The sequence below is a fragment of the Oryza brachyantha genome, chromosome 2, assembly GCF_000231095.2.
Source record: "Oryza brachyantha chromosome 2, ObraRS2, whole genome shotgun sequence".
Taxonomy (NCBI): Eukaryota; Viridiplantae; Streptophyta; class Magnoliopsida; order Poales; family Poaceae; genus Oryza; species Oryza brachyantha.
The window spans coordinates 27,178,707-27,190,619 of NC_023164.2; the positions used below are offsets into that span (position 1 = coordinate 27,178,707).

Below are 11,913 nucleotides of genomic sequence, written 5' to 3' on the forward strand. Positions count from 1 at the left end.
TAATTCTAACATTACAATATTGGCAGTGTCATTCTGATAAGGTTTAGTTCATTTTCCCTAATCTGGTTATGATCGGTCAGTGGCTTTCTGCTAGCAAGTTACAAACTGACGTAATCCGCCGTAGTTTGGAGACGCTTCAAGTATTGGTCTGAAAGACCAAGAATTTTCCTTTTGAGTGGATGTCAGTACACTTCATAGTTATAGTATATGCATTTCAGCTCCCTTCCTTAATTGTGAAACCATAAGCAAGAATAAAAGCTTGGCAAAAGCTACCAACTTGTAACTTTGGATAAGAGGAAACCAAGAATGGCAATTGTTTTCCTCCATTTTAAAATGTAAATATTTCTAAAATTTAAATTTTGTATTAAAATAGAAACATTTATAGTATTATTCATATTACTACATGTACCGTCAATCACTTCCTATTCTATCTCCACCTACTCTCTCATCCTCATGGGATGATTGTTTGTCTTATTCAGAAAAAAAACAAATGACATATTTATAAATAGAAAAAATGTAATAAAAATTTGCACCCTCATATTTTCACTTCCGCTTATGCTTATAAGTTGAGATTTAAAATTTTAACTTTAAATTTAGAATTGATTTTGAGTTTTTTCGACGTAGTTCCCAGCCTTGGTGTTTAAGTTGCTAAGAATATTTAAATAAATTTTTATTCAAAGATTATTTCTAGTTTACAAATATGCTGTTTTGGCATGAAAATGCAAACAATCACCCCTTTTATATACATATTCTTAGCGATCCAAAACCAAATCTGAAAAATAAAATATAATAAAACAAAACCAAAATCTACTTCAAATTTAAGGTTAAAAATTTAAATTTTAATTTATAAGCATAAGTAGAATTGAAAAGATATGTATGTAATCCATTTCTAGTTTGTCAAGGGATGTCGTAGTATTTATCCTAGAAATGTCATATTTTAGGACGGAGGCAGATTATACCATCCAATTAAGCAAGGAATTGCTACGCATATATGTACATACCAACACACAAGTCATATCACAACTTACTACTGATATATTTTTCGCCTCGCAACTTAGAGCTGATTAGTCACGTAATTCGTCCAATTAATCAGGCAACAACAAGTGTGAGATGAGATTATACGCTCCATCTCAGTCCAGTCCTATCTGCACTGCAAGGTTGGATGGCGTACGTTTGAGACTTCCAGAAAGAAATGTGTTGAGGCTGACTAAATACTATTTTATGTGACCTTATATCATGATCCAGCTGCAAATTCTACTTGGTACAGTCCAATTCGAAATGTATTCTGTTGTGCATTTTTTTAGCAGGATAGAGTTAAATATGGATGCTGCTGATGCTTACTTACAGATGCAAATGAACACGTCAGCAAGGAGGACGTTGATGTACTAAAAAAAAAGAGCATGCGCTGCGTATCTAAATACTAGTGTACTACTCATACATACCTGTGGGCCACAAGAATACCGAAGAAGATTGGTAGAAAAGACAAAACGATAACCAAAAATAAACAATATAATACTCCTATGTTGTTCTCAGGCAGGCACTCCAATCGTGATGTGACGATGAACTGGAAAGAAGGAGCAAAGTTGTAACGAAGAAATGAAGGCGTCAGCATGGAATACACCATTGAAGAATAATATTAGTGAAATCCACACAAAAAAAAACAAAAACATCTGTAAAGTATGCGGTTTAGGCCCAAGGAAAGGGGTTCGGCCCAGATGAGGCCATTTGATGAAGGAAATTAACGAGACAGGCATAAGAGGAAGGTGTGTCAGGTCTCAATCCGCACTGCTCTCCAATACCGGCTTCATACTCCGTCACGTGACTCACCCGCACTCCATCGCCACTCCACGCTGCCTCGCCGCATAACATTTATACCAAGCAACAACAGTATCATCTTATTTAAAAATTTAGTAAAAAATAAAAAATAATGATTAAAAAGTAAGTCACAAATAAAATAAATAATATTTTTATAATTTTTAAATAAGAAAGTAAAAAATCTTACCTTACATAGAAGTACCTGGCCTAGGAAATAAAAGATCTCTCTACTCTACGTGAAGCTGATATATATATATACAGAGAGAGATGAGTTGAGACGTGAACCACTCATCTCTCCGTGGCCAACTTGGCAACCACCTCCACACTCCTCGCCGGCTCGATCAGTAGCAGTTATGCCCTCCTCGCCGCCGCACCTCGCCGCCGCGCTGGACGCCGCGCGCCCCTTCCTGCGCGGCGAGGAGGAGCAGGTGGACCCGGCGCTCCCGAAGCTGGCCGGCGTGCTGCGCGCGGCGGGCGCCGGCGAGTGCTGGCACAAGCACGGCACCTTCCTGGCCCACCTCCTCGACGTCCACCGCATCCTCCGCCTCTGGGGCGCCCCCGACGCCGTCGCGCGCTGCGGCCTCTACCACTCCGCCTACTCCAACTCCTATGTCAACCTCGCCATCTTCCAGCCCGACGTCGGCCGCGACCACGTCCGCCCCATCGTCGGCGCCCCCGCCGAGCGCCTCGTCCACCTCTTCTGCGTCGTCCCGCGCCACCAGCTCATCCACGACGACCTCCTCTTCCACTACGCTGACCAGGACCTCCTCGCCGACCTCGCCTCCTCCGAGGCGTCCCTGCACGACGCGCAACGCGGCCTGTTCCGCGACGCCGAGCCATGGCGCCTCAAGATCCAGCGCCTCCTCCCGCCCACAGGAATCACTGTCAAGCACATCAGGTAGGAGCACATCTTCTTAATTAATGACCATTTCGAATTTTATATCATTCACAACCATACACGTTTTATACGTGATAATTTGGAGGGGAAAAAACATACCAAGACAAGAACATGAGGAGTATTCAATTTGCATTTTTCTCATATATCACGAGGTATCACTGTTTTTTATATAAAATTCGATGTCTTTTATTATCTAAGATATCAAAAGATACTAAATTTTACTGCCTCCTGCTATCTTAATTATACTTATACTATAGTAGATGATTAAAAAACTGTCCCTACGGTCAATACGATAAGGTTTTTTGGATCTACTTAGACTAATCCATATATCAATGTATACGTGTGTAGATTAATTAATAGGCAAAAAAATCTTATAATAATATGAAACATATATATAAAAGTTTTATTCGTAAGTTATTTTCCGACTACGCCTGAATTTCGCTTCTACTGTGTGTGAAGGACCGGCGAGGATGTGGCGCTGTCGAGGCGAGTCGTGGCAACCTTCCTTCTGATGACAATGGCGGACTTCAGTGACCAGCTGTTCGACTGGCAGGACCGCCTCTTCAACAACAGCAATGGCCACCTCGAGTTCAGTGGCAACAGCTGGGCGTCGCTCTGGCCAGGCACCGGCAAGCCCGGCCTCTGGACCACCTCCATCTCCCGCATGGGCGCGCTCTACACCCTCATCGTTCGCGAGGAAGAGATATACATCGCTCACCGGCAGCAGAGCAGCAGCCTCGGCCGCCAAGAAGGCGACGGCCGTGACGAGGACATCGAGCTGGTTATCCCGCCGGTGTTCAACGGCTGCACCGAGGTGGTCAGCGCCGACGACCAGAAGGCGGCACGGGACCTCTACTGGGAGGCAGTCTGCAGCGGCGGCGACGGCGAGGATGAGACGGAGACGGATTGGCGCAGAGTGGAGGAGCTCCTGCGGCAGAGCATTGGCAAGAACCCGTTCGTGGGAGAGCCTCGCGTGGTTCTTGGGCAGGTTCTGCTCAACATGGAGATGTACGAGGAGGCAGAGGAGCAGGTGGAGGCGGGGCTGGAGCTGCTGCTGGAGTGGGGGAGCAGCTGGGACAAGAGAATGCCATGGGAAGCTTGGGTGTCATGGGGCAGGGCGATGCTGACCAAGGCCAAGGACAAGGATTGGCCGCACACCTCCTTCGGCATCCTCAGCCTAGGCCTTGTCAAGTGATCGATCACCTCGGATTCATATGTATATGTGCTGATGCAGGTGCTGCCATGGCTTCTTCTTCCATCCTGTGTACCAAAACTACTGCAGAGTATTTCTGTCTGTTCCTTCTTTCCTTCCTTCCTTCCTGTCAGTCTCTGGTGGTTAAGCTGCAGGTGCAAATGTCAGAACACCATTTGATATGCTACCCTCTAAGCAATTACCATGTGCATAGCTCTATTGACATGGAATATTGTAGACATACGGTGGATATGGAATAAATTATGTTTCCTACTGATGATACGCATTGGCAACAGCCTTTTTCCTACCGACAAACATTTGTAACAAAGCACCAATACCGCAAAATATTTTGCATCTACTAGATACTAATATGGTAGTAGTGCATTGCACATTTGCTTGTAGTATTAATCAAATTTTAGTGTCACTGGGTTGGGCTGTGTGTTAATTGTGGTATCTAAAATTGGTTCCGTTGATGATAATTACTCGAGCAATTTTACAGTTCTTGACTAGGTATCAAGAGATAAATTTTGATACCTCTTAGTACCTAAGGTACCTAAATTTACATAGAAAAAAATGATACTTAAGAACTGTAAAATTGCTCTAATTACTCGTATAGACGGTTTGATCTTCACCATAAATAGTTGCGGTGAATATATAACTTACACTCGATGAACTGCACCAATGAGATGAATTTTACTAGCTAGACGTCTTTGTTAAACTCGATCGTTTTAATATCGTGCAATTACCATTGGTTGAGGGGGGTAAGGTTGTTTTTTTTTTTTGTTAAAGTAGTATAGAACAGTGAAAATGTGTGTCCAAAGGCTTGGCCATTCCCTAGCTACACGTATGAGAAAACTGAAGGCTAGTTGCTACTGCTACTTGCCTCCATGGATTCTGTAACTCTCATTCAGACGTGCATATAGTACAGGATGTGTTGAACTTGAAAAGTTATGGGTGATCGAGGCGTGTTGCATTGATTGTTGGGTGATCAAGTTTGATGTTAATTTACATCAGTTGCCAAGCTAGCACTGCTGGAATCCAAATGCGTTGGTATGTATGTATGCACACCAGGCAGGCTAAAGCGGTGCATCTTTGCTGCTGCCTATACTATCTATGAATGCTCAAAGTTGGAGAGTAGGCAAATACATGCATGCATCATCTGTATTGGCATAATGCATATGGACAAGATCTCAAGCTTCACCATCAAACTAGCTAGCTAATAGCTTTTGCTTGCGTGATCGATCGATCTATCGACACATAATGCATATGTTATTATCATTTATTTCGTTATGATTTATTTTGTTATTACAAGAATTTTAAACATAACATATATTTTTAATAAGATAAACGATCAAGCTTAAAAACAAACAATAGATTAAGACACTGTAAACCAGAGGGGGTACCAAACAACGACGTGTACTTTTAGTCTCCGTTATTACAAGTTTTCATAGAGAACGTACTTGAAATGAGTGAGTAAATAGGTAGTATGTGAACATGCATTCGAGGAGCGGTACTGCAGCAAGGTGCGACGGGTCTGCATGTACTGGGCCTGCGTGGGTCTACTTTCCCGCCTAATTGTGCTTTCGGCTCCACAGCAAGCAACCAAAGCAACCAGAATCAATGCAACCACTAATCAATCTACCTTACCACTATATAATCTAAATTTCATACATTTCTTTGCACTCCGAATTAACGTCACAATTTTTAGGGCTTCAGAACGGTAGTGGTGTTCATGTCCGTCATCTATTAATAACATAAAAAATATTAAAGATAATGCTTTGGACCTGCCCTGCCACCAGGATGCAAGTTAGATGCTCCAAAATTTAGATCGGATGGAACTGGAGGTTGGGAGGCAATCTAGGCAGGCCAAATCGGGTCTCCATCCATCAATCCAATTCATTCATATTGGCCCATTCACAATGAAAAAATGCTGTTCGATACTGTAGGTATATATATGGGGAGCACACCTGTTTTTTCTTTAATTTCCTTAATTGTTGTTTAATGCTAGTAATTAGCTCTTGTTGGAATCCGATTCCGAGATTTTTCATATGATGCAAATTAACAATGGTGCCTGCAGCACGCATATGTAGATGCAATCAGGATTTCTCTTAAAAGCTGGTAATCGCGGCAAGCGTGTTTACCGCTGAGAAACTGTTCTGCTATTAATATTTTAAATGTTATTAGATGATAAAATATAAATAATACTTTGCATGGCTAATTTTTTTAAAAAAAATTTACAAATCTTTCAAATAAGATGGATAATCAAATGCTGGACACAGAAACCGGAGACAGTATCTTGGTAAAATGTGTCTGGTTTTGCTAGTTGTTGATGTGGTCTCTGCAGCCGTCATCAGCTATGGCGGTAGTACTACCCAAGTTTGGGAGCACCGTCACCTTAAATTGTCATAGTCATGGTGTACATGAAGCAAACAAGGATCATGCACATCATTCGTCAATCAGTCATCGATATGAAAAGCTTAACGCATTTTCTGGCCTCCTGCAGAAGCATGGAGTATGAAATGAAAGAAAGAATGGTACTGTGGCCTGCTTTACGCACAGAAGAAAGTCATCATGGAGAAAGTAGCAAGTCTGTGTGCATAGAAATTAGAGGAGCAGAGCTGATCAACAAGGTTGTAGTCTGCGTGTCTCCTGCCAAAGTGCAAAGGAGAGACGAAAAGGAGGGGATGATGGGGCAGGTAAGCTGGAAATTTGCGTCACACATTTCGTCCAAGGTTTGTTACTCCTATTATTCATTTCACACATCCATCATTTGCCACATACATGCTCATCAAAGCAACACTAGTAAAAAATACTACTATATTATTATAATATTATTATTGACAGTATTAAGTAAATGAGGCACACAAATGATAATTAAGGGTAAGAAAATACTACTAGGGCTCATTTTCACATGGTCTGTCGTAATCCTCTAACCCATGTAAGGGCATGCATTATGCAAGCCACCCTATCAGAAGAAGGCAAGTGCCACGTAGGATAGAGCTACACACCCCGCAATACACATGGCTTTGAGTGGGTCCCACTTTTTTTATTATTCTTTTCCTCACCCCCCTCTCTCTCTTCTCCCCCGGTTCACTCTCTCCCTCCCTCACATCTCTAGTATTCTCCTCTCTCTCCCAACGATGGGAGATTGCCTGCTCGGCAGAGCTAGTGGCGGCGGCGGCCGCGTCCCCATGGCGACGAGGTGGATTTGGAGAGCGGCGGCTCGTCGGGCGAGCAGCGGGTCGGCAGTCGAGGGCGGCGCCGGCGGAAGGCCACGGTGACGGCGGCCGAGGTGCGCGGTGCCGGCGGATGGGGCTCGGCGTCGGCTCGTCGAGCGGGCAGCGGGTCGGCAGTCGGGGGTGGCGCCGGTGGAAGGCTGCGGTGACGGCGGCCGGGGTGCGCGGTGCCGACGGATGGGGCTCGGCGTTGGCGAAAGGGGCACGGCCGAGGGCGTGTCCAAGCGGCGCTGGCGGAAGGGGTGCGGCGACGGCGGACGAAGCTCGGCCGAGGTCACGTCCAGGCGACGACGGCGGAGCTCGGCCGAGGGCGCGTCCAAGCGGTGGCGGCGAAGCTCGACGCGCGTTCCGGCGACGTCGGCGGAGCTTGACGTGTTCCGGCGACAACGGCGGAGCTCGGCGCGCATTCCGGCGACGTCGGCGGAGCTCGGCATGTTCTGACGGCGGAAGGCGGTCTTCTCCTTCAGCTCTGGCGGACCAGAGGTGACTGTCTCCTTTACTCTTCGGTTGCCGAGAAAACTGACAAAAAGCTTGACAAAAGCCTGCGAGGCATGCGAGAAGCTTGCCTGGGGGACGGTTCTCTCCTAGCTGGAGGGGAATCTGGCTGAGGCTCCTTTGACACACCACCGCTGTGTATGGCCTAAGTGATGTGCTGAAAGAAAGAGACCTGCTGCAGCAGAGCTTGCAAGTGTTGGGTCCAGACCAGAAACGAGACGAGGGAGGCAGAGCCAGACTTGCTGCTGCCAACACAGTCCAAGTCAATTCAATCCTCTTTTTGCGCTATGCACATGTCCTGGCTGCTACAATTTCTGCAAGTAGCAGCATTTGCCTGGTCTGATTGGCCACCTGCTGCAGATATTATAGGAGTACATGTCATCCTTTCCTCTAGTATATCCATATCCTGCACTCACTCACTCCTCATACATGCTAATAATATTAATGCAACCACGGAAACGAAAGCAACGTCCCCAAGAAAGCGAACGATCATTCGATTCCTCATCAAGCATCACAAATTCACACAATACCACCCACAGAGGACACAAGTGCAATTTGTTCAGGCCAAGGTTTAGCTAGCTGAACCTGTGAGCATCAATATTTCCACACTAGTTAAAAGTGGGCCAACTTTTGCTTGATGAAAGTTGAAACTATCCCCCATCGCTTTAACAATTGGAATACTGCTCACAGCTATTGTAACAAACGTCAGGGAAACATGTTTTAAAGCATTTCTACTTGTACCAGTAGAAGAAGAGGTTTCCCAGACAAAGTGAGCTCAAGATAGATGGCAGTGCAGGTACAAACACCATCTTGTCCCACCATTACCCAATTATTAAAGCCACAAGACAGGATCTCGGAGGATGCAGATGCAGTACCCATCATCATTTTACCAGGCTTCTTTTACTACTAGTACCAGTAGTACAATCCTTTTTACTAATGGGTATCTGTAGCTTTCTGGATCAGGTAACTAACTTTACGGCACACTATCTGAACATATAATCAAACACGCACTAAAACAGTGTTGTTGACACCCAAGCTCACTTTTATATTAATCATTTCTGTAATGCAAAAGGATTAACAAGAAGGAGCACTAACGGAACAGCAAAGGAAGGAAACGCAAAAACACCGGGAGAGCAGAGACAAGATGATGCATCAGCAGATACAGAGTTGACCATCTTGAAGTGAGTGTTATCCAGGATGAAAAAGGAGGGTAGAAAAGGGGAGTGAGGAAAAAGGAAAAGGCATAGAAATCGAAAGGGATTACACCCACTTAACACAAAAAAAGGGGGAGAAGGAAGAAGGAAAGAAAAGTTAAACGCGCGTTCATTATCGTGCACGATAATTAAACAGGCACCAACCAAACAGGCGCAGAGACAGGATTCCTCCACATAAAAAAGTTGGTTTGCCACCCAGACCACCCCCACAGGATTATTCTAATTCCAGCGCAGCGCACATGCACAGTGCTGCTTATGCAAGATTGACATCGCAATGCAATCCAAAGCCTCTAATTGTATGTGTCCTTGGTGACGGACTCGCAATTTTTTTTGTAAGCAAGATAACAATAAGTGTATCATGGTACTACTAGAAAGATGAGTGACAGAGACATAGCAACCAACAGTCACAGGCAGGCAGATGGAGATTCAACATTCTTGTTTATGTGTTTTCTCCTTGCTTATTTTGTCCATTCATTCACTCATTCATGGTGATAATTTAACACATGAAACAACCCATACATACATGCATACATACAGAAGAGCCGAGCTACCAGCCTACCAACAGTTACTTATTATTATTCTCCCCAAGCACTAATCCAATCCAGAGATCAACACAAAAGAACAATAACAAGAGGAAGAAAAATCTGGACAAGGCCTAAAGAGCTACAGCAGCAGCAAGCAGACAGGAAACAGGTGAGACGACTTACATTACAGGCAGCCTTGTTTTGGTCAGGTAAATTTCTTTTGTTCATTTCTTGGCACGGCATTGCAGCAGCAGTTGCACACTTGATTGACACCAGTTGTGACTTGTGCAGGCAAAGCAAGCAGGCCTTTGTTTTCTTCTTTCTTTTTGTTTCTTGGAGTGGCACACCGATGCAACGAAGCGAGGAAGGAAATCCACAAATGAATTTGGAGATCTCCACACTGACTGAGACTAGAAATCACACAGGCAAGGACAATACAGTTCCCCTGATTACTTCAAGGCAAGAGATTTTTTTTCCCTCTTGCTGCTGGTGGAGTTATGGTGCACAGCAGGGGATGGGATGGTGCATGGATGACAAGGATGATGAGAGAAGCAGACACCTAACCTAATGAGCGGCTAAAGCTCCCTATGCCAACCGAACTGAGCAAGAAGCAAAGAGCACAGCACAGCATAGAGTTAGGATTTGCACTGAAATCAAGCAGGTCTGAATTTTGCTGAGCACAAGTAATATTTGCTCTTGCTCCATCAATTCGGACGAACCCTAGAAATCAAAGGGATAAAAAGAAAAAGAAAAAAGGCAAGCAATTTGGGAAGCAACGTGAGTGGCGACTGACTTGAGTGGGAGTGACACGCAGCTAGAGCACCAGCAGCCAGACGAAGAAGAAGAAGAAGACGGGATGGAATCAAACCCTAAGCCCTAAATTAAACCCTAGTGAGTGGACTTAGCGGGCGCTTTCCTCCTCGGCACGACCCGTGGGCGCCGGCCCGGCGCCGCCTGGGCCGCCGGAGAAGGAGGCGAGAAGGTTGAGGTTTCCCTGTGCCATGGGTAGGTAGTTGCCGACCCTGGCAGCCGACGCCTCCCCCGCCATGGCGGGCGTGGCGGCGGCGGCGGCAGCGGCAACCATCATCTCCGGCGCGGCGGCGAAGCTCCAGAGCTGGCCGAAGTCAGCCCGCGCAGGCAGCGCCCAGAAGCCCTGCGTGGGGGCGGGCGCGTCGGGAGCGGAAGCGGGCGCGGGCGAGGGGGAGTGGTCGTCGGAGGCACGGAGGCGCTTGCCGAGGATGAAGGGCGCGGCGCGCGGGAGGAGGACGTCGTTGGAGCGGAGAGAGGAGGGGGAGGAGGTGGAGAAGGAGGCCGGGGTGGTGCCGGTGCCGGTGGCGGCGATGATGGAGGGCTCGGCCTGGCGGAGGAGCCACTCGATGGTCTGGCCGTCGGACTTGTGGCCGAGCTCGCGGGTGAGCTGGAAGACGCGGGCGGCGCAGATGATGGGCATGCGTATGCGGCGGCCGCGGCCGTCGACCTTGCTGTGGCGGTCCTTGGAGGGCGGCTTGCGGGCGGCGAGGGCGGTGCCATTGGCGGCGGGGACGAGCTGCTTGTCCGGAGCGGGAGCGGCCGCGCCAGCGCCGCCGCCGTCTGGCCTGGTCGTCATGAGGAGAGGAGGAGGGTTGGGAGGGCGAGTCGCAGGATGGGGGTGGGGCAGTGGGGGTGGGGGTGGGGGATTGGCTGCAGTGGAGGTGGAGACGCCAATGATTGAGGTGAGCTAGGTGCGACGAGAGGAACGGAGGGCGGAGCGGCGGTGGAGAGGAAGGAAGGAGGAGGAAGGCAGAGAGACAGGCGGGCTGGGAGGGCACATGGGCCGGTGGGCCCCAATGCCCTGCCCTTGTGGTGGGCCAACTCTGCTCCGACTCGGACGCCGGGAGGGACTTCAATCCATTCTTCTTCTTGCCTCCATGGGTTTTTACCGCGCGCCAAAACACATGCCACCCCGGTCTATTCACCTCTGCTCTAAGTTAAGTCAAATTTTGAATTTCAAACTTTAAATTTGGATGATTTTAGATTTTTTTTATCGGAGTTTATTTTTTACCGTTGGTTTTATATCGTTGAGAATACTTATAAAATTTTTATTTACAAATTATTTTTTATTTGTAAATATGCCGTTTGTATTTTTTCAGGAAAAAAAAGAACAATCACAAGGAAGGGAAACAACAATTTTTTTTAAAAAAAACTGAAAGATCCAGCAAATTAGTTGCTCATGTTATATTATCGGAATGAGAAATTAGAATGTAAAGATTTGGTTTATGAATAAAATTTTATATATATGTTCATAGTGTTCCATGAGCATATGTTGAAAAATAATTTACAATTAAAAAACCTAAAATCAAGTCTAAATTTAAGTTTAAATTTTGTTCATGCTCCACGGGCGTCATGGAATATTTGATCATTCTGCTCCCTCTATATTGCCCAAGTAAGTAGGATGGAGATTGGAGATGAATTTTCGCACCTTCCTCTTATGTTCTTCTATTGCATGCATGCAGTCATACAAACAATCAAGCACGGAGAGGCACATTTTCCAGAGCAAACG

The 11,913-nt window shown here is 46.2% G+C and overlaps 2 protein-coding genes across 2 annotated transcripts; one reads left to right on the top strand and one right to left on the bottom strand.

Moving 5' to 3' along the window:
* Positions 1–2,071: 2,071 nt before the first annotated feature.
* On the top strand, positions 2,072–4,182 carry LOC102709148. Its single transcript, XM_006648101.3, has 2 exons — positions 2,072–2,713; positions 3,173–4,182. Exons 1-2 carry the CDS (start codon positions 2,169–2,171, stop codon positions 3,906–3,908), a joined length of 1,281 nt encoding a protein of 426 aa, XP_006648164.1. The 5' UTR covers positions 2,072–2,168; the 3' UTR covers positions 3,909–4,182.
* A 5,014-nt stretch (positions 4,183–9,196) lies between these two features.
* Positions 9,197–11,356, bottom strand: LOC121053498 (transcription factor TCP7-like). Its single transcript, XM_040520585.1, has one exon. It carries the CDS (start codon positions 10,978–10,980, stop codon positions 10,276–10,278), a length of 705 nt encoding a protein of 234 aa, XP_040376519.1. The 5' UTR covers positions 10,981–11,356; the 3' UTR covers positions 9,197–10,275.
* Positions 11,357–11,913: the final 557 nt, after the last annotated feature.

What these genes read in the sequence shown, in the direction of transcription:
- LOC121053498 (XM_040520585.1), bottom strand. Translation starts at nt 10,980, where the DNA reads ATGACGACCAGGCCAGACGGCGGCGGCGCTGGCGCGGCCGCTCCCGCT.
- LOC102709148 (XM_006648101.3), top strand. Translation starts at nt 2,169, where the DNA reads ATGCCCTCCTCGCCGCCGCACCTCGCCGCCGCGCTGGACGCCGCGCGC. An exon ending in ATCACTGTCAAGCACATCAG is followed by an intron (nt 2,714 to 3,172) that starts GTAGGAGCACAT and finishes CTGTGTGTGAAG; the next exon opens with GACCGGCGAGGATGTGGCGC.